The 23337-nt window shown below is 41.6% G+C and overlaps 1 protein-coding gene across 3 annotated transcripts in view; it reads left to right on the top strand.

Moving 5' to 3' along the window:
• Window positions 1-1447: 1447 nt before the first annotated feature.
• ZNF292 (zinc finger protein 292) overlaps window positions 1448-23337 on the top strand; it is a 520431-nt gene continuing 498541 nt past the window's right edge. For all 3 annotated transcript variants that reach the window (XM_029595467.1, XM_029595468.1, XM_029595469.1), the window contains exon 1: window positions 1448-1646. In XM_029595467.1, coding sequence (XP_029451327.1) covers window positions 1479-1646 — 168 coding nt within the window. In that variant the 5' untranslated portion in view covers window positions 1448-1478. The remainder of the gene's footprint in view (window positions 1647-23337) is intronic.

Here is a 23337-nt window from a genome sequence, read left to right as displayed (position 1 = left end):
CGTGAGGCCCGATGCGTAGGGACGCCGCGGGACGCCAAGGCCTGGAAAAGCTTGCAGCTGTTGCTAGGGAGGCTGACCCGGAATCTGCCATGGAACCAGGGAGGTGAGCAGGCCCGTGCGTGGGCCGAGGTGCGTAACAGATCTTGCTTGTCCCTCATGTCACCATAACTTTGGGAGACAGATCACCTTGGTCTGCTGTAACAGATATGGAGGGCAGTTGTAGAAATAAGGTTGAGAGATTGTTGTAACTCGCTTTGAAGTTTTTGGTTGGAAAAGCATGTACAAAATAAATGATAATGATGATGGATAAAAGATATGGGGGAACTGGAGTTGGTTTAAATACATCAAGTCAAAGTGGTAGAGAATCAGGGAGAAAGAATGTAGATTGGCAGATTGGATGGATCATCATTTACTAAATCACCTTGCAGTCCATAGACCTGCAATAAAATCTCTTGTGCTCCCTTAATATCCTAGCATCTATTTCTGCGGTAGGCAACTACTACTACTACTTAACATTTTTATAGCGCTACACGGCATACTTGGAGTGGCACGAACAGGTCTAGCCATCAGTATATCCACAATGAATATGTATGAGGTATATTTGCATGCACCGCCTCTGTTGTTTCCGAATCTGTCACATGCATATTGATTAAGAATAACCTTAAAGCCATACCTGTTTTCAGCACTCTATGATCAAAGATGCATATCCCTAATGTATTCCATCAGGCCAGAATTATAAATAGCTTTAAAGAAAGCTTGCATGAGAAAGTTATAGTCCAGCCTAAGGAGGATGAGGGTTTCCCACCGTCGTTTTTATCTTTGGTTACACGTGTCCTCTTTAAATGTTTCTACTTACAAGGCACATTTGTAATATGAATTATTTGGGAAACACAGAAAGTGTGTAACTAGATCTGAAAGTTAAATAAAAGTGGTAAACTGGGGTTTTAATGAAATGAGTGCGTCTTTAGAATGCTATCTCCTAATTATTATCAGGGCCGGTGCTTCTATTAAACAAACCAGACGATTGCCTGGAGCACCAAAATTTTAAGAACAGCAATATTCTGCCAGCGAAAGGCCGCTACCACCGATAAGAGCTTGTCCTATGTTGGAGCTGTCGCCAGTAGGTAATTTGAAGGAGGAAGAGGGGGGGTGCATGAATGAAGATTCGCCTAAGGCACCAAATACTCTTGCACCGTCCCTGGCTACTGTATGATCAAACTTGCGGGCGAAATTAAAGGCAGAAGGCGCGTGAACACGTGACTCAGATTGTAAACAAGGAGGGAAGCGAGGCAGAAGCTCGGTTGCCGTTATGATCACCACATTCTAAAATCACACTACTCCTTACCGAATCCTAGGCTCAAGAACCCGAAGTTGCGCGCGCGCGGCACGTGACCCCGCCCTCCCGTCCCGCTCTAGAACGTGGCATTGTTACCACGTGACTGAGGACTGGTGCGTACGCGACGGAGCTGGGTGTGAAGATGGCGGACGAGGAGGCCGAGCAGGAGAGCTGCGGCGGCTCTGCGGTCGTAGCGCTCTCGGATATCCCGTGCTTGAGCGCGCGGCTGCAGGAGCTGGAGGGCCGACTGAGAGAGAGCGAGGAACCCGGCGTGCAGGCGGCTTCCGAGTACTGCCAGCGCTTCTGTCAGGTGAGAGCGCGCGGCCCCCTACCCTTGGCCCTTTGTGTGAGGAGGGAGGGAGAGCGGGGCTCGAGCTCGGAAAGGCCGTACCGGGCCGGGCCCCTTTTCGAGCTGTGATTGCCGAGGGGGAAGGGGAGCTGTGCGGTTTAGCACTCACAGCTGCTCGTGCGCTAGTTTAACCGCCTCTTCTCGGTGCAGGAACCGCCTTGTTATTGCTCGGGACATGGGTCCCGGCTGTTTTCCAACCGTCGCCTCCCCCCCGCCCCTTTCTCCTCCGGGATCTTTCCGCCTGGATGCTTTCTTCATAACCCTCAAGCTGTAACTGCAGCCTTGTGAGGTGTTCTCTCTGCGCGCGAGTACTCCAGTGTTTTCAACCCCCTTTTCATTTGCTTGAGAGGAGATTAGGAGCTGTCCCTCCCTCCCGCTGGTGCAGTTCGTGTTATGCGCAGCGATTCCATGTTCGGAAATTTCGCCATTTAAATGCTGGTTTTCCCATTTGCGATGAGCGTCAGGACCTTGTTTTTATAATGGTGTGTTGGTTTGCGGAGGGGGGGGGGGGGTGTGTGTGTAGGGAACGCCTGAAAGGCCTTTGTTGCTTGGGATTTGATGCTTTTTTTTTATTTCTGGGAATGAGGAATCTGATTTATATTTCTTATCTTCTGGTGTAAGCGATTTGTCCAGGTCCTGTATCTCCGTAGAGGCCTTTAAGAATCATAGAATTATTTAGCTTTATATTTTGTTTTGTTGCTGTTGATGGCAAGTCGTGTGCAAAGTCTGCAGTGCCCTTAGTTTGAAATTTCATTTGGTATAACATCAAGGAAAGATTTTTTTTTTGTTTTTGTTAAAGTAATTTTAATTATGGGAGATACTTTGTTTACTGGAAAATGTTTTTATTGCTTCTAGTTATTAAAATATGTAATTTGTTTCCTTGGAAAAACCTGTTAATTTTATACAATGTTTTGCAAAAGTCTTCAAAACTGAATTCACCTAAGGTGGTGGTGGTGGTTTATCCTCATGTACTTCCACATTTTTCCCTGAAGTTTAATTTTTTACACATTAAAGTTTTATTAGGATAGAAGTTCCTTCATTATAATTGAGCCTCTTTAATAATGCTTTCCTCCTTTCACAGTGCCAATTTTCATATTGTAACCAAACAAGAAAAGGTTGCAGTATTTTGTAGTATCTATAATGAACAATGACAAGTATTTGTTAATTTCTGGGTAAACTGGTGAATACATGGAATGCCCTTCTGGAGCAGGTGGTGGAGACAGAAACAGTAGCAGAATTAAAACAAAAAGCAAAAAAACAAAACATGGCATAAGTATAGAAGATAGTAGCAAGAGGATGGCAGCGAATTATATTGGGATAACTTGCATAGAAGGGAGTTGCAATCTGAAACAACAGTGGTACAATTGCATCAATACTCAACAAAAAAAAAAGCGCTTATGGGTAACCTACATGGAGTGGCAGTGACAACCCAAAACATCAGTGATAGGACTTCCTCAGGAAACATGGGGAAGCCAGCAGTGTGATGACAGTGATGGCCATGCTTTAGACAGATATGAGAGAAGTTTGAGAGATTGAGTGGAAGATCCAGTGGGGGAGTTGGTTTTGGGTTGCATTTGGGAATTTTATATGCACATCTACCAAAAGAGGATGAATTTCAACTGGGAAAATTGGATGGACCATTTTTGTCCTTATTTGCTGTCATTGACTATATAACTGTTTTGAACTCATTATTCTTTCACATATTATAATTTCAGGGCATGTGCATTTCTTTGGTATTTAATATTTTTAAAACAAATGTAACTTATTTTTCATCTTTGTATTGTTATTTTAAATGTTTTGTAACCCGTGTTGAGCATTGTTTGGAATCAGCAGAATATAAGAATGTATAAAAAGTTACACATGTAGTGCTATATTCATCAAAATTATGTTTAGAGAAAGCTATTCACAGGAGTACATTTCTCCAAGAGAGCCATATATGTGGCTTGCAAAAATATTCAACCCTTGCTAAAAAGTCAGATTTGTGTGAATTACAAATGACACACAGTGTTCTAAACAATGTGGTACATTTTAAAAAAGAGCGCGCGCGCGTACTTTTGTTTGCTCACCAGACGCGAACAAAAGTACGCCAGATTTTATAAGATACGCGCATATCTTATAAAATCTGGGGTCGGCGCGCGCAAGGGGGTGCACATTTGTGCAACTTACGCGCGCCAAGCCCTGCGCGCGCTGCCCATTTCCTCCAAGGCTGCTTCGAAATCGGAGCGGCCTCGGAGGGAACTTTCCTTCCACCCCTCCGCACCTTCCCCTCCCTTCCCCTACCTAACCCACCCTCCCGGCCCTATCTAAACCCTTCCCCTACCTTTATTCCAAAAGTTACTGCCTCCTGGCAGTAGTAACTTACACACACCAGCTGTCTTCTGGCGCGGCAGGCCCCGACACAGGCCGCTGTGTCGGGGCGCTCGGCCACGCCCTCGACTGCCCCTTTTTGCAAGCCCCGGGACTTGCGCGCGCCGCCGAGCCTATGCAAAATAGGCTCGGCGCGCGCAGGGTTTTTTTTTTAAGGGTTACGCGCTTAAGTTAAGCGCGTAACCCTTTTAAAATCTGGCCCTATATGTTTATTGTAAACCAGTATTCTCTTAAAGTAAACTTTCAAAGTCACAATGCATTATTTCTCTGCATATTTTGTAAAATAAAATTAAAAACTGAAAAATGTTGCTTGCATAAGTATTCAATCCCTTCAGACTAGTACTTGGTAGAATGACCCTTTGCTGCAATAACAGCTTTTAGGTCTGTGGGGGTAAGTTTTTCTACAAGCTTTGCACACTGTTTAGGAGTGATTTTTGCCCATTCTTTTGTGGCAGATTTGCTCCAGGTTGGTTGGATGATGCTTAATGACTGCAATTTTCACGTAGTGCCACATCTTCTTGATTGGATTGAGATCTGGACTTTGACTTGGCCATTGTAGAACATTCACTTTTTTGTTGTTCAACCACTTCTGTTTTGCTTTGTACTTGGGATCATTGTCCTGCTGAAATGTGAACTTTCTCCCAAGTTTGTTTTTTAGCAGACTGAAGCAGGTTGCACCATCCATCTGTCCTATAATTTTAACAAGATGCCTAGAAGGTACAGAGAAGGGCTACCAAAATGATAAGGGGAATGGAACAGCTCCCCCATGAGAAAAGACTAAAGAGGTTAGGACTTTTCAGCTTGGAGAAGAGACGGCTGAGGGGGGATATGATAAGAGATGTTTAAAATCATGAGAGGTCTAGAACAGGTAGATGTGAATCTGTTATTTACTCTTTCGGATAATAGACTCGGGGGCACTTCATGAAGTTAGCATGGGGCGCATTTAAACTAATCGGAGAAAGTTCTTTTTTACTCAACACACAATTAAACTTTGGAATTTGTTGCCAGAGGATGTGGTTAGTGCAGTTAGTATAGCTGTGTTTAGAAAAGGATTGGATAAGTTCTTGGAGGAGAAGTCCATTACCTGCTATTAAGTTCACTTGGAGAATAGCCACTGCCATTAGCAATGGTAACATGGAATAGACTTAGTTTTTGGGTACTTGCCAGGTTCTTATGGCCTGGATTGGCCACGGAGGAAACAGGATGCTGGGCTTGATGGACCCTTGGTCTGACTCAGTATGGCATTTTCTTACGTTCTTAGTTCCCGCTGAGGCAAAGCATCCTAACAACATGATACTGCCACCATCATACTTTACTTTTGGGATGGTGTTTGCTGAAGAATGGGCAGTGTTAAGTTTGCGCCACACATAGCGTTTTGAATTTTGCCCAAAAAGTTCCAATTTTTTTGTTTCATCTGACCACAAAACCTTATCCCACATTTTAGTTGGGTCACTCTGATACTTTCTGGCAAACTCCTGACATACTTTGATGTGTTTTTTTCAGTAATGGCTTCTTTCTAGCCACCCTCCCATGCAGGCAAGTTGTGTGTAGAGCTCTTGATATGGTTGACTGACTGGTGCACTTCCACTCCAGTCTCAGCAACTGAACTCTGTAGCTCCTTCAAAATGATTGTTGGCCTCTGTGACTTCCTTCATGTCTCTTTGCTCTGTTGCTGAGTTTTGAGGGATGGCCTTGTCTGGACAGTGTCAGGATGATATGATGCAGCTTCCTCACAGTTAATCCACCACTGCTCACTGGGATATCAAGCACTTGGATGATATTTTGTAGCCTTTTCCTATCTTGTGCATATCTATAACTTTATCTTTAATTTCCTTAGCATGCTCTTTGGTCCTCAGTTTCACAGTTTTCCTTCAGATTCACAGTCTGACCAATGGTACTGGAATTAGGGGGTGTGTTATCCAGAAAAACTGACCTTTTTAATTGATTCATAGGTCGAGTCCAGTTGTTAGGGCAATATGTTTCCTTGGTGGAAACTTGGAGCTTCCACAGCAGAGGGGTTGAATACTTATGTAAGCAGCATTTTTCTTTTTCTTTTTTATTATTTTACAAAAAATGTAGAGAAATAATTGTGATTTGGAAAATTTACTTTAAGAGCATACTTGTTTCAATAAACATATTATCTGGAACAATATGTAATCCACACACACCTGCTCACTTTTTAAGTGGTCAAATACTTTTGCAAGCCAGTGTATTTCCTTTGTAGAATGAGTAAAAATACTGCTGACTTCAACCTCTCTCTCTCACACACACAGAAACACCAAAGTCTCACATTCACATATATGGGAAGGAAGAATGACCTAGTGGTTAGAGTAATGGGCTGTGAACCAGGAAACCAAGGTTGAAATCTTGCTTCTCCCACTGACACACCTTATGACCTTGAGCAAATCATGTTATCTCCCATTACACTTAAGGCTTGATTTAAAAAAAAAGCATATTTACACACTTAAAACTGGGTTTTATGCATGTAAATGTACTTTATCTGTGTAAGTGGGCTTTTAAAAATTGCTGCAGTATGGCATTGAATTGTCTGGATATTCACATGTAAGTGCACTTTACGCACATAAATGTTTTTTTTTAAATTGCCATGATAGTATGTAATATTTACATGTGTAACTCCTTTTAGAATTTACCTGTATGTTACCTCTTTGGGGAAGGGACTTGAACTTGAATGTGCTGCACAAGCAAACTATAGGGTCTGTAATTCATATGCAAATTAGGAAATTTTAATGTTGTAGCTTGAAATGATACCAGTCCCTATTAACTAATTTCAAACCGAGTTAGGGTTTGTGTACAGTAAAACAAGCATTCCTCTGTCTCCCAACACCGACCATGTTTTGCATTGAGCTGCATCGGGAGGAACAAATCTGACAAAATATTAAAAATTAACAGCATATATAAAACAAACCAAATTGTTGCTAAAAATCAACAAGGGGGGGGGGGGGGTGTTTCCATACCAAATCGGCAGTTTAACAAGCTCACAACTTAACAGATATTGACAGTGAGCAATCTGAAAAACAAAACACAAAATTGAAAAAAAACAAGCACCCCATGTAAAGGCTAAGTCTAGAAAACAAATCATAAAACTAAAGACACCAAGGACACAAACCGTATAAAAGGAAATAAACGGGTTTACAATAAATGATTTAGGAGAACCAAGAATGAAAGTGGCTTGAAAGTGAAGCCAGCAAGGAATGGCTGACAAATAGACAAATATAGCAGGAAGGGGAAAAACTGTGTGAAAAGCAGTGTCTGGGAACTCGGGGGGGGGGGGGCAGAACTAATGATGTCCCTAATGCAATAGAGGGAGGGATGTCCGGGGAGGTACTTGCTTAAGGTCATGAATGCTAGTTGAAGTTGGGAGAGAACTCCCAGAGTCAGGGCTGCTGATCAGGCAGGATAAATCAAAAGCAAAATGAAACAAAAACAAGACTCCTTGTGTAAATTATTAAAGGAGCTAGGTGTTCTGCACACAAAATCAAAGGACTAAAAAAGTTTTTTTTAAAGGATTAAAATGAACTATTAAAACATAAACATATAGAAAAAAATAAATTATATGAAAAATTGTATTAAAGGAAAAAATATATGAAAAATAGGGGGAATTTTACAGAACATACAGAAAAAGTTAGTTGACTGGGAGTCTGCCATTGCGTTGCGAACTATGGTTAATTTTAATATAATATAGTACCTCGGGGGGGGGGGGCAAGTTAATTAGATCAAAATATTTCCTAATTGGAGAAAGTAAAGAAGCCAAAAGTGAGCAAAAAATTGACTGTAAAGCACCTGGGAGAATGCCATTGTGGTACGAACCGCAGTGAGGAGAGCAAGTGCAAAACAACCTGAAGTGGCATCAATGGTAGGTTTAGTTTTAGGTAAATCCGAGAGACAGAATCTTACCTTTTTATTTTTTTTTCAGTCGTATTTAAGTGAGTGAGCTCATTCAAAGTAGATTATAAATTTCAGAGGAGGAATGGTTGACAAAGTAAATAATTGGTGACAGCCAAAACAGCTGAAAAATATAATGTAAGAAATAAAGATAGATTATTCTAAGGGCTCTCTTTATCCTTGGATGAACTCATCTCATTCATTATCCAAAACGTAAACAGGTCACTTTTGATCAGTCGTCTTAGAACAGTTCCTCTGGCGAATGGATTGGCCACTGTTGGAAACAGGATGCTGGGCTTAATGGAAGCTTGGTCTGACCCAGTATGGCATGTTCTTATGTTCTTAAAGTGCTCTTCAGCTCCCACATCTGTCTCTACTTTGGACTTTAGAACACCTTTTTTTTTTTTTAATTTATACTTTATTTTTCTTCAATGACGACATGAAAAATTAAGAAATATGTAAAACAATAACCACACTATACATAATCAATCTTATATAACATTCATATTTGTTTACATTTTACATAATTGAGGAGTAAACCAAATATATATAAATTATTATTTATATATAATATTTGACTAATATAAAATCTATTAACCTTAATGGAATCTATTAGCCATTCATATAATAAGAGGAAGGAGCTATATTACTTTTATTGACCATCTATCTCTAAATCTAAACTTGTGATTTAGAGACATTTTTGCTGAATAAATGGACAGGATCCACAAACCGACATTTTTTCCCTTGATAGGTTATATGACACATACAAGGGAATTTGAGGAAAAATGTCGCTTCTATTTCACTACTCGATTTTTTTTTTTTTTTTCAATTATCTTTTATTAGGAACACCCAAACAGGAAAATGTAACCATAATGAACAACAAAACAATAACCAGGGGCGAAGTTCCATATTTTCCCCCATTTTACAACCCTCCCCCCTTCCATCCCCCCCCCCCCCATGCCAGTAGAGAGTCCTTAATAAGTTTACAAAAGAAGTCCGCAGAATGTGTTGCGACACTCCCTGTCATGTGGCAGAGAGAACATAGAAATAAAATAAAAATGAAACTGCGTAGAGCCCTCACAGCCCGAGTTCAAATGGTTTTGCATCCCAAACTTGCAGAGGGCACGTGGAAGTGAAGAACCTTCAAAAGAGCAGGTAAACTCAAGTCGTGTCTAGAGGGGCGAGCTGCCGTATCCGCTGAGGAAGCGACCCATAGTAGGTGCACCAAGTTTCCTTGAATAATCTTTTCTTCTTTGGCGAAAAACGCTTGTAGAGAGAGCCATATTCCAATTGAAACAGTTCCATTAGAACTGCCTTCCACATCGCAAATGTCGGTGGATGGTGTTCAATCCAGTTAGCCAAAATACATTTTTTCACCACTAAGCATACCTTGGAGAAAAAAAGCACGTTATCATGATTCAAAGATACATCCCCCACATCAATGTGCAGTAAGCAAAAGGAAACCGACCATTTAATTTCCACAGCAAACAAATTGGTTAGCCAGCAGCGCACCGCTTCGCATAGCCCTTGTATGGGGGGACAATCCCAAAAGCAATGGATTAGGGTGGCACACTTCTCATCGCATTTCAGACACTTAGCCGTGGGTACAATATGCATAAGGCAAGCTTTCGCCGGGGAAATTATGGTTCGGTGAAAGATGCGCTGCTGCATTTCCCGGTATGTAACATTATTCGTCAGTGTATGGATAGATATATAACATGCGGCAAGCATACGATCAGTTAGTTCCTCCCGGCAATCCTGGGACCATTTCACTCCCCTGGTAGAAAATATAAGCTGTGGCAGATTATTCATAAAAAATTTAGTGATAGGGAACCTTTATTGGCCTCTAGCATAGAAAACAGAGCTCTACTGGTGGGATTTTCAATAGGACCGGCAACATTCCTAAATATAGTGTTACACGTATCACGTATGTAACCGTATATCAAAAATTGCGATGGGTTGAGACCAAGAACAATCTGACACTGATCAAAGGTATACACCTTATTGGCTTGCCAGTCAATGACCTCCTTCATTCGCCAATTAGGCATGGCACGGAAGGTATGCCGCCGTGGCAGCATTGCCAAAGAAGTGGAGGAATGTCCCCTCAAAGGGTAGTACATCGAGTATTGGACAGGCAGATGCAAAGTTTTTCTCGTCAGCTCCCACACCTTCCGTACAGTACGAATTAATGTATAATGCATATGACGCGGTAACAATTCCTTAGTGGGAAGATGGAGTACAAGAGAAGGGTCAAAAGGGGCACATATATTCACTATCATTTCTCCATCTGTATAGGCGGATGACTGGTTACACCAGTCCCCTAGAAACCGTAAGTTAGCTGCCCATGTGTATACTCTAAAGTCTGGCAGACCATAACCTCCAAGTGTCTTAGGGGCACACAACGTACTCAGGGATAACCGTGCCCTGCCCCCTCGCCATAAGAAAGCAGTAAGTAATTTCTGCAAGCAGATTCTATCCTTGGATTTCCAAAAATAAGGCACCATTAAGAAAAAATATAGTATTTTAGGGGCTATAACCATTTTTATGACCGCTATACGGCCTTGTAATGAGAGCGGGAGTGACCTCCAGCCATGTAGCTGTTTTCTAACTTTATCCAATAACGGGGGTATATTAAGGCCATACCATTGGTCCGGCTTTCTATGAATTCTAATTCCCAGATATTTGAGGGAGTCTTTCGCCCATCGCACCGGGAAATTTGGCCAATGACTCTCCAAGGTACCCAGTAGATCTAAGGCTTCGGTCTTATCTAGGTTAAGTTTAAACCCAGATACCTGCTGATAGATCCGAAAAATGTTAAGAGCAGCTGGCAAGGATTTCTTAGCCTCTGTCAATAATAATAATATATCATCCGCGAAGAGTAAAGTTAATAAAGATTGCGATCCTATCGACATACCCACCACCTCTGGAGTCTGTCTAAGCTTATTTACTAAGGGTTCTACAGTTAGAATAAACAAAAGGGGGGACAAGGGGCACCCCTGTCTCGTGCCCCGGGCCAAATGAAATTCCTCAGATAAGAAACCATTCACTAAGATACAGGCAGTGGGGTTAGAGTACAGTAAGGTTATGTATTCAAATATTTTCCCCACAAAACCCATTTTTCCCAAGACTGCCTTGAGAAAGGGCCATGCCACTCGATCAAAGGCTTTTTCCGCGTCGCATGATACTATCAATGGGTGGGAGAAATTCCTTAGATAACACTCTTCTATAGCGGTTAACACCTTATGTATATTGACAGTAGATCTGCGGCCATGGACAAAACCAACCTGTCCCGGACCCACCAGAGAAGGCATAATTGTCTTTAGTCTGTTAGCCAGAATTTTTGCATATAATTTGATGTCTAAATTCAACAAAGAGATCGGGCGGTAAGAGGCTGGCAAAGTTGGATCTCTGCCTGGTTTGGGCAAAACCACTATTGTGGCCGCTCGCATCGTGATCGGCATGGCCCCCTCCCCCGCAATACTTTCAAATAAAGCCGATAACAGAGGCGCTAAGTCGTCCTGTAAAGCCTTGTAAAAAATTGCAGTCAGTCCATCGGGACCTGGGGCTTTGTTGTCTACGAGAGAGTGAATCGCTGCCATCACCTCCGATTCCTGAATATTCCCGTTAAGCGAGGAAAGTTGGGACGGAGAGAGCATGGGCAGAGATATAGATTCTAAAAAGTTCGCTATGTCCACCTCTTGTACCTTTTCCTCTGAATAAAGTTGGTGGTAGTACTCCACGAATACCTGGGCAATATCTTTGGAACTTGTTTTTAGCTGACCCCTGGGTGTTTTAATATTTGAGATAAATTTGGAAGATTCCTGTGCCTTTAACAGATTGGCAAGGAGCTTTCCCGCTTTGTTCCCATGATGGAAAAAGGTGAACTGCCTATGTCTCAGGGACCGTATAGCCCTATCATGCAACAACGTATTCAACGCGGTTTGCATCGCTCGGAATTGGGAGTAAGCTGCATCACTGCCATGGCTAGTCAAGGTACGTTTTAAACTGTTCATAGATTTTTCAAGTATCAAAATCTCCTTATCCATCATTTTCTTTTTATATTTAACGTAGCTGATTATCTCCCCCCTCATGACCGCTTTAGCGGTTTCCCAAAGCAGGACCGGTTGGCTTTTATGGGCAAGATTAAAGGAGAGAAATTCCCTCCACTTGAGGCGAAGATAGGCAGGAAACTCCGGGTCCCGTAATAAGTGACCCGGAATATGCCATTGAGTAGGTGGGAGGTCTGAACCATATGACATGTCCCCTGTGACCGGACAATGGTCTGAAATCACTAAGTTTTGGATAGAGGATTTGATGAATCTAGAAAAGATAGACTCTGAGATTAACAAGTAATCAATTCTAGTATACGTAGGGTGAGCCTTCGCAATATGGGTGAACTCTATTTCACCCGGATGGAGAGTTCTCCATAGGTCTAAAAGTTTCAGTTGCCTACACAAATAAGTTGGGCCTTTGTGCTTGCTACTAGCCTGAAGGGGGCGGGAGGGTTTTCTATCAAGAGTAGGGTCTACAATAAAATTTAAGTCCCCCCCCAATATAATTGGAAAATCGCCAAGCAATATTAATTCCGTAGACAGTTTAACAAAAAATGCATGGTCATAGCTGTTTGGGGCATACACCGAAGCTAAGATAATCGGAGACCCCCATAAGATTCCCACCACTGCCACATATCTCCCCTCTGAATCAGTAATCACCGTACTAGCTTGAAATGGTATTGAGCGATGTAAGAGTATGGCTACACCTCTACTCTTAGATGTACCCGCCGATTGAAAAATCTGGGCGATCCCTTGTTTATTTAACTTCAAAGCTTCTTTTTCCACTAGATGCGTCTCTTGCAAAAAAATTATTTTCGCTTGCATACGTTTGTCGGGACAACACTTTTGTGCGTTTCACGTGGGTACCAAGACCGGCAACATTCCAGGTCACACAAGTAGTAGCAGCCATTATACACATTTAACCAGGAACAACATCAACCCGCTCAGTACATTAGACCCCCCTTCCAGGGCCATAGTAAGCCCTCGAAACCTCAAATGAGAATACAAAAACCATGAAAAACTTCCTTTGATCCACCACACACTTTTACCTTGTCTTAAATGGGGCAACACACTCATACTGGCACACGCACACCCATCCCCCCTCCCTACACCCACCCCCCACCCATCTCCCCCCCATACCCACCCCCAACCACGTAGTGAGTATTTATCCCCACTCCTTCCCTTGTCCTCACTCCCCCGAGGGGGAGACATGGATCACTGCGGTAGAGGATGCGCTCGTCCCCCCCCCAGCCTCTAGGAAAACTTCGAGCAGTACCGCTCAATAAACCCCGGCCACACCCAACCAATTCTCGAGCAGGGAACATGCCATAGTCTGCGGGCCAGACAAACTTGGAGTGTAAAAATGGGCAGACTACAAATGACACATCCCCCCCTAAATTAAAGCCGGTATTTTCAGATAACAGTATAAGCACCCAAGTGCCGCTATAGCGAACCACATGTAAACACAAAAATACATTGAATCTGCAGGGTTCTGATTATACAGCTGGTTAGTACAGCCAGCAATGGATTTAAGAAACACAAAGAGTCAAGAACATGACCCGTAGTTAAAGCGTCACTTAGATGAGGCAGAATTATCCCGTGGGATACCCGCTACAAATTCTTTAGCTCCGGTGGGGTGTTCGAAGATGTGAGTAACTCCTTGGACCGCAATCTGAAGTTTAGCAGGGTACATCAATGCAAAACGAATGCCGCGGGAAAACAATTCTGTGCAAATTGGAGAAAATTCCTTGCGCTGTAAGGAAACGCAAGTAGAGAAATCTTGAAAAATTAGTACATTTTTGTTTTCAAAGGTTATACCGCGATTTTTCCGGTAAAACTGCAGAATTTGCATTTTATCTCCATAGTTGAGAAAACGAGCGATAATGACTCTGGGCCTCTGTGACGCAGCACCCTCCATTTTCCTGCCTATCCGATGGGCATGCTCGATGAGACCTTTGGCATTCGGCAGGGAAGGGATGTGTGCCTTCAGCCACGTACCAAGGATTTGGGGCAGCTCCTGTTCCACCAACGACTCTGCGAGACCCACAAACCTCAGGTTGTTCCGTCGGCTCCGGTTCTCTAAGTCGTCGAGTTTTTCATCCCGAATCGCTGCTGCTTTCTCTAAGGCCTCCACCTTTTTTTCCAAAGCCCCCACGTCATCTTCTAGGAGTGCTATGCGGCCTTCCGCCTTCTCAATTCGTCCATCCATCTCTCCCAGAGCCGATCGCACTTCTGCAATCTGCTCCGATATTTGGTGGAGCCTGTGATCTAGTGCGCTAATCACCGCTTGAGAGATTTTTTCCTCCAGCGAGTCGTCCGAGGCAGACTGAGGCGAGGAAGGCATAGCGGCCATTTTGGGCTCAGGGCCCTTAGGTTTCTCCCGTTCCCGACGGACGAGTCTGGATGCCATAAACAGACGAGAAACCCACGTCGGATTGCAAATTGGTGCAAAATCCGTCAGCAGTGCTCAGGGTAAGTCACTGGGGCGCACAAAAGTTGATTTATTCCCCCGTAGCGGGTGATCGAGGCTGGCTGGGGACGGAGCTCGATATGCACGCAACCTATCGAGCCCACCGCATCACGTGATCTCTACTCGATTTTTTAATGAGAGGAAATACTTTATCCTTGCTTGAGTGGCATGGGTGACAACGGGGAAAATTTGGATCTTATGTCCACAAAATGATACATCTTTTATTCTAAAGAAATTCCTGAATATATTATCTTTATCCTGTTCAGCAAGGAATGAGACAAAAAGAATATTGATGATTATCTTTCAGATTCGTAAAAAAAGAACCTTCAGACATGTCACAAAAGGAACATTTACCACAACGATAATGGCCCTTTACTTTGTTACCAAGCAAAGTGGCTGTAAATTTATTGTTAACTTCCGGTCAGTAATTTCTGGTCAGTGAAATACATTGTGAAATCGAAATACAGTTAAATGAATTTAAGAAAAACACAACTACTGAATTGTTCGATTCCAATTTGGATGAATTAGAGAAATCTATTGATCGATTCAAAAATGACCTCAGGAAATACAAATTAAACAAATTTACCAGAGATGAAAACGATTATGCTACTGGTCCCATTTATCCTTGGTCAAAAGTTCAGCCCAAGAAGGATTCCCGACATGTGACCTTCGTCTGATGATTAGTCTGAGGGTGAAGAGAGTACCTCGACAAGTCAATCTGAAAACAATTGTTTTTTAGAACAAAATTACAAGCAAAGACGCCGGGGCAGAGGACGCTACAATTGGAAAAATTACAGGGGAGATTACAATGTACAGCAAGAAAGAATGTCAACCAGATAGTCAACTCGCCAGTTTATGTGGAACCAGTAGTAATTAATCTTTCTAAATATACATTGAATCCGGTTGAGGAGCGCGTATTGTCAAAAGGTTTTTCATTTGTACCTTACTGCAAACACGATTCCTTTCAATTTCGTATAGACTTTGAAAAATTTATGAGAACCTTATCTTTGAAATTACATTTTTCTCAACAACCATATGAAATGTCACAAACATCAAGGGTATTTGATAAATCACAGTGGTGTCCTCCGGGTCCAGTGGATGCAGTACTTCAGACCTTTAAGAAGGTTGTCCTTCGGGATGTTGAAAAATATGAATCGTCAAAATTTGGTGCATATAGTGGTAATAACTTGTCAAGAGAAGAATGCCCTACAGAAGTTGAGTGAGAATAGATCTTTGGTAATCAAGAAAGCGGACAAAGGAGGCACAGTTGTGGTTCAGGATCGGGAAAATTATGTATATGAAATATTGAGACAATTGAGTGACAATTCCATTTATATTGTTTTAAAGTCTGATCCGACTAAAAGTATCCAGCATGAGATCAAAACTTTAACAGATCAGGCATCCAAGTGTGGTTTCTTGACAAAGAGAGAATATCAGTTTTTGAATATGAAAAAACCTACAATTCCAACAATATACACATTGCCCAAGATCCATAATGATCCACAAAATCCACCGGGTAGACCGATCATTTCATCAAATGGATCAGTACTTGAAAAATTATCTTTATACGTGGATACTTTTTTGAAACCTTTCGTAAGCATAATGGATTCACACATTAAAGATACCACTCACTTTCTCACCATATTGAATGATGTAGATTTTGATTGTCAAGAACTGTATCTTGTAACCTTTGTCACTTCACTCTGTACATCAGTACCTCAGGATTCATTAATGTTGGTTATTAAAGATTTGTTAAGATCTAGATCTCGTCCACATGCAGTGCCCACAAGCTTTATCATGAATCTGTTAAGATTGGCACTAACACATTTTTTTCATATTTGAGGGGAAGTTTTACTAACAGATATCTGGCATTGCTATAGGTGCAACAATGGCACTGTCGTTAGCGAACTTATACATGGAAAAATTTGAGTTGGAATGGATTATAAATTCTCCATTTTCTAAGCAATTGAAATTATGGAAACATTTTATAGACAATGTTTTTGTCTTGTGGTCTGGATCCATGGAAGAACTTAAGTTTTCATCAGTGGCTTAATTCTTGTGAAGATGCCATTCAGTTTTCCATCTCTTTTCATTTTTTAGAAATCTTTTCTAGATGTTAAGATGTATAAATCAGAAGATGGCACATTATCCACCACTCTTTTTAAGAAACCTACAGATCGGAATACTTTCCTTGAATATACTAGTTTCCATCCGTACCACTTAAGTCAGTCTTCCATATTCACAAATGCTTAGAATTAGAAGGAATTGTACTGACATTGATGAATTCAAGAGACATTCTAAAGAAAAATGTAATAATTTACTACAACATAGTTACCCATATAAATTACTCAAAAATTGTTACAAAATAGCTCGTTTTCCAGATTGTGAGGCCCTTTTAACTAGTAGAAGATCTTTTGATGTAGACAAAAATGACATCAATTTTGTCACACGTTACTCTGTTGTAACCTAATTTGGTGAAGATCATGCAATCACATTTGGATCTTTTAAAATTGCATGATTGTTTCAAAAATTGTAGGATTCGGACATCTTTTGCCCGGTCTAAAAACATCAAAGAAATAATAAGTCCTTCACTTTTACCAGAAGTTACCAATAAATTTACAGCTACTTTGCTTGGTAACAAAGTAAAGGGCCATTATCGTTGCGGTAAATGTTCCTTTTGTGACATCATGTCTGAAGGTTCTTTTTTTACGAATCCGAAAAATAAACAGCAGATGATATAGTCTGTAGCCACGCCCCTCTGATGTCGCCGAATGTGACGCAGCTGTTCTCTCCGGCTGGCTGGTTCCTAGGGGCTCCTGAAGCACGGTGAGCCTCGGGAAGGGGGTGGCAGCCCACTCCTTCCTCCTTTCTCACTTCCCCTTTCCAGCACCTTTTTGGTGTGAAAAATGTTCCTTAAACCCATTCTCATGCGAACCTAGGTTACTGCTGGATTATCTCCACTACCTTTTCATCAAAGGTCTCGCAATATCTTCCATTCAAGTACACCTAAGCGCCTCATCCGCTTATGTCTGAGGAGGGAAATTCCATGTTGCACCGTCCATTCATTTCTCGATTGTTGAAGGGACTTCTACACTTATGGCCCTCTATACAGAAGCCTCCCATTCCTTTGGATGTTAACATAGTATTGCAGAGACTTAGGGAACCACTCTTTGAAACCTTGGATAATGCTATCCTAATTTGGAAGGTAGTCTTTTTAGTGACAATTACATAGCAAGAAGAGTAAGCGAACTATATGCCCTCATGCACTTTCCTCCTTACCTGCAACTTTTCCATGACAAAAGTGGTTTTGCGAATCTACCCAAAGTTCTTGCCAAAAGTGGTCTCCGTTTTTCACTTAAATCAGTCAATTACACTTCCCATATGTTTTCCAAAATCACGTAAGCATGAGTGTGAGCAGGAATTGTATTCTCTAGACTGCAAGATGGCCTTGGCCTATTATGAATGGTGAACTCAGTCATAGATAATCTTATGACCCGAACAGATTAGGATTGCAAGTTGCAAAAAACATTCTCCAATTGTATCACATCCTGCATACATGTTATGTGAAAGAATCCCTTACTTTGTCAAATCCTGTGAAAAGCACACCGTTTCAGAGTGATGGTAGTTTCCCTAGAGCATCTGGAAAATGTGCCCATTGAGAACATCTGTAAAGTGGCCACATGGTCGTATGTCCACACATTCACATCGCATTATTGCCTAGGTGAACAAGCTAACTCGGATTGTGCAGTGGGGAGAGCAGTATTGCACCATTTGTCATCCAGATGGATGCTGTCAACAGAGGAGTCCGGGTTGTAATAAAATAAAACAGAAAAAACCCCAAAGAATAAATCGGTATGTTACTGGCTTCACTTCCAAAGTATATTTTTGTTCACAACCCTCCGCTTGGGACTCCCCATGCAGCATGGCTAATGCAGCTTGCTTATCGACAGGAAAAAGCAAGTTTGATTACCGTAAATGGTGTTTTCTATAGATAGGATGAATTAACCATGCGTTCCCTTCCCCCTTCCTCCCTGGACAGCATCTTTACATGCCCTGAATGTCTTTTTTTGTTACGAACTGAGGAGACGTCTGGAAGGCTCGTTTGCACGGAAATTACTGTGCATGACCAGTAGGGCAAAAAGCCTTAAGCTTTGAGAGAGACCTGCCCTCATGGTCACCTATGCAGCATGGCTAATTCATCCTGCTATTTACAGAAAACACTTTTTACGATAAGCAGACTTAATTCTCCATTCAGGTTATCCCCATGTGTCTGTTAAGGCTAGTAACTACCACTCTGTGCAGGTTATCCCCTTATGTTAATTACCCCAATATTGAGTGGGTAAATATACCATCGGGACATTATAGAGAGAGAGTGTTCCTGGATGGAATAAATACGTTTTATGGAGCAATTGGTTCAGGACCCAACGAGAGAGGAGCCATTTTAGATCTAATTCTTAGTGGAGCACATGATTTGGTGAGAGAGGTAACGGTGGTGGGGCCGCTTCGCAATAGTGATCATATGATTAAATGTGAATTAATGACTGGAAGGGGGACAGTAAGCAAATCCACAGCTCTAGTGCTAAACTTTCAAAAGGGAAGCTTTTGATAAAATGAGAAAAATAGAAGAAAACTGAAAGGAGCAGCTACAAAAGTAAAAAGTGTGCAAGAGGCGTGGACATTGTTAAAAAAAAAGAAACCAACAAAAAACAAATCCTAGAAGCACAGTCAAGATGTGTTCCATACATTAAGAAAGCTGGAAGGAAGGCAAAACGATTACCGGCATGGTTAAAAGGGGAGGTGAAAGAGGCTATTTTAGCCAAAAGATCTTCATTCAAAAATTGGAAGAAGGATCCAACAGAAGAAAACAGGATAAAGTATAAGCATTGGCAAGTTAAATGTAAAACATTGATAAGACAGGCTAAGACAGAATTTGAAAAGAAGTTGGCTGTAGAAGCAAAAACTCACAGTAAAAACTTTAAAAAATATATCCGAAGCAGAAAGCCTGCGAGGGAGTCAGTTGGACTGTTAGATGATCGAGGGGTTAAAGGGGCACTTAGAGAAGATAAAGCCATCGTGGATAGATTAAACAATTTCTTTGCTTCGGTGTTTACTGAAGAGGATGTTGGGGAGATACCCGTTCCGGAGAAGGTTTTCATGGATAATGATTCAGATGGACTGAACCAAATCATGGTGAACTTAGATGTGGTAGGCCTGATTGACAAACTGAAGAGTAGTAAATCACCTGGACCGGATGGTATACACCCCAGGTTTCTGAAGGAACTCAAAAATGAAATTTCAGATCTATTAGTAAAAATGTGTAACCTATCATTAAAATCATCCATTGTACCTGAAGACTGGAGGGTGGCTAATATAACCCCAATATTTAAAAAGGGCTCCAGTGGTGATCTGAGAAACTACAGACCAGTTAGCCTGACTTCAGTGCCAGGAAAAATAGTGGAAAGTGTTCTAAAGATCAAAATCACAGAAAATATAGAAAGACATCTTTTAATGGAACAAAGTCAGCATGGCTTTACCCAAGGCAAGTCTTGCCTTACAAATCTGCTTCACTTTTTTGAAGGAATTAATAAACATGTAGATAAAGGTGAACTGGTAGATGTAGTGTATTTGGATTTTCAGAAGGAAAAGTAAAAAGGCGTGGTGATGTCCTTTCGTGGATTACAAACTGGCTAAAAGACAGCAAACAGAGTAGGATTAAATGGACAATTTTCTCAGTGGAGAGGAGTGGGCAGTGGAGTGCCTCAGGGATCTGTACTGGGACCTGTGCTTTTCAATATATATATAAATGACCTGGAAAGGAGTACGACGAGTGAGGTAATCAAATTTTCAGATGGTACAAAATTATTCAAAGTAGTTAAATCACAAGCGGATTGTGATAAATTGCAGGAAGACCTTGTGAGACTGGAAAATTGGGCATCCAAATGGCAGATGAAATTTAATGTGGATAAGTGCAGGGTGATGCATATAGGGAAAAATAACCCATGATATAGTTACACAATGTTAGGTTCCATATTAGGAGCTACCACCCAAGAAAGATCTAGGCATCATAGTGGATAACACATTGAAATTGTCGGTTTAGTGTGCTGCGGCAGTCAAAAAAGCAAAAATGTTGGGAATTATTAGAAAGGGAATAGTGAATAAAACAGAAAATGTCATAATGCCTCAGTATTGCTTCATGGTGAGACCGCACCTTGAATACTGTATACAATTCTGGTTGCTGCATCTCAAAAAAGATGCAGCAACCAGATGGAGAAGGTACAGAGAAGGGTGACCAAAATGATAAAGGGGATGGAACTGCTACCCTATGAGGAAAGACTAAAGAGGTTAAAATCATGAGAGGTCTAGAACAGGTAAATGTGAATCTGTCATTTACTCTTTCGGATAATAGAAGGACTAGGGGGCACTCCATGAAGTTAGCATGTGGCACATTTAAAACTAATCAGAGTAAGTTCTTTTTTACTCAACACACAATTACTCTGGAATTTGTTTCCAGGGGATGTGGTTAGTGCAGTTAATGTAGCTGGTTTTAAAAAAAGAATTGGTTAAGTTCTTGGAGAAGTCCATTACCTGCTATTAATTAAGTTGACTTAGAAAATAGCCACAGCCACAGCTATTACTAGCAACAATAGTATGGGTTAGACTTAGTTTTTGGGTCCTTGCCAGGTTCTTATGGCCTGGATTGACCACTGTTGGAAACAGGATGCTGGGCTTGATGGACCCTTGGTCTGACCCAGTATGGCATATTCTTATGTAGTAATACTTACAATCAAAACCAAGCAACAGTCAAACCCGTAACAATTACTACTAGTAACAGTTTTACATAGTGAGCAGCCTTTTCATAATTTAGATAATGCTGCTTGAACATGCTTTGTTTTTGTACTTGGCTCTAGAAGCAGTCTTTTGCTTTATCTCTAATGTCAGCATATCTGTACCCCAGACTGGCCGAGCGTTGGCTGTCTTCAGAATCCAATACTCCTCCCCCCCCCCCCCCCCTTCTCTCCCAATCAAATCGTCAAAAGCATCAAGGCTAATTGGTTAAGGGTAGCAATCCCCCATCCTTCTGATAAGGGTACTAACTGCCAGGTTACCCCCAAGCAGTCTTTTCTTCATTATTATCCACAAGTCTTTAGGGATCCATGCTGTTTATCCCATTCCCTTTTGAATTCGTTTACTGTTTTCATCCTCACCACCTCTTCCAGAAGGGCATTCTAGGCAACCATGACCCTCTCTGTGAAGAAGTATTTCCATTATGTTGGTTCTGAGTCTTCCCCCTTGGAATTTTATTTTGTGACCCCCTAGTTCAACCATTTCCAATGGAAAAGGTTCGAAGTTAGGTCATCATTAAAACCTTTCAGGTATCTGAAGATCTGTATCATATCTCCCCTGCTCCTCTTCTCTTCCAGGGTGTTCATATTTGAATGACTAAATACATTTTAGATTCCAGTGGGTGACTGTCAAGAGTTGTAGGTTGTTCTTTGTGCATGTCAGGCTTGCGCTTTTATGTGAGAGGTGGCTGCATGTGAAACTGAGGCTGCTGCTTTCCTTTCTCCTGTCTTCCAGCTGCCTGCAAACTTTATATTTTTTCTTCAGTTGCTCCTCAGATTGGGGAGTGGGAAGAAGGAGCGGGAAATACACTGGTTGCTTCCTAGAAGCAATTGCCCGCCTCCCTCCCTGCAACCCGTAAAACAGAATTTTTCTTCATCTTGCACATGAAATTTCCCTGATGTTTATATGTGTAAATTGAAATACATGGATGTAACTCAGAATATGGTGTTCACTTTCTGTAAAGAGTTCCTAATAATAAATGACCATGTGCATTGAAGAGTTCTGGAATACGTTTTGTCTTTCTGGTGGCAAATTACTTTTTTTTTTTTTCTGTATAGAGGGATGTAACTCTTATAGAGTACAGAAATGAGCTGTCTCATTTTATTTCAGTAGTATAAGATTTGTTTGATTTCTGCTTCTGTTTTTCAGGACTCCCCCCTCGCCCATTTCAACAGAACTTTTTTTTTATTATGTTTTTGCAAATAAAACAAACAGGTAGTACAGTAACATATGAACAGTAGAGTGGAGACTCCAAAAACTTCAACCAACCCTGTAAAGAGCCGTATGGTTTAGCATACAGTCGGATACATACATGCACCAACAGGGTTACCGGGTCGGTAAAGGCAGCCATTGACCATTATGCATTTAAAACATGAGCCACATTTTTCTCATGGCTGTCCCACAAACTAAACTTGCATCAAAACAGAGACCATTTAACTGATATTAGGAAATTGAAGCCTCCCGTTAAGAAGTCAGTCTCTGATACTTCATGTTCATAAGCCCACTACTCCCTCCCCTCCCCTCCCCCCCCCCCCCCCCCCCCAGTGTGGTGGGAAGTATGGTAAGGAATGGGTAAGAATAAGTGGTGTATCTTAAATAAGAATCTGTTGAACCGTGTGAACTATGAGAGAGAAAGTGGTAAATCCTATTAACCATCCACTCCTCCCCTCCACCTCCCCTAAGGTGTGTTAACGGTAGGTTTAATATTTTAATATAGATGAGAAAATTGGCCCATACATCTGCCTGCTCTATCTTTTGTGAGGATTGTTGGTACTGTAGGATGTATTGTTTATGAGTACATAGATGTAGCATTTGTTTAAACCATTGATCTCTATCAGTGGCTTTGTCATCTAGCCATTTAGTAAGGATGGCTTCCCCACCCCCACTGCTGCCTTGGAGATAAAGAGCCTTAGAAGTTGTGATCTAGCACACTGCAACGTTGTTTGAGCCCCAAACAGCCACAATCCAGGATCCATCAGGATTGAACATTGCCTTAACATCAAGTAAAACCCCCGTA

Source organism: Rhinatrema bivittatum, chromosome 3 (assembly GCF_901001135.1).
Source record: "Rhinatrema bivittatum chromosome 3, aRhiBiv1.1, whole genome shotgun sequence".
Lineage (NCBI taxonomy): Eukaryota > Metazoa > Chordata > Amphibia > Gymnophiona > Rhinatrematidae > Rhinatrema > Rhinatrema bivittatum.
Note: the sequence above shows the minus strand (reverse complement) of the source record. Positions and strands in the feature narration are given on the sequence as shown.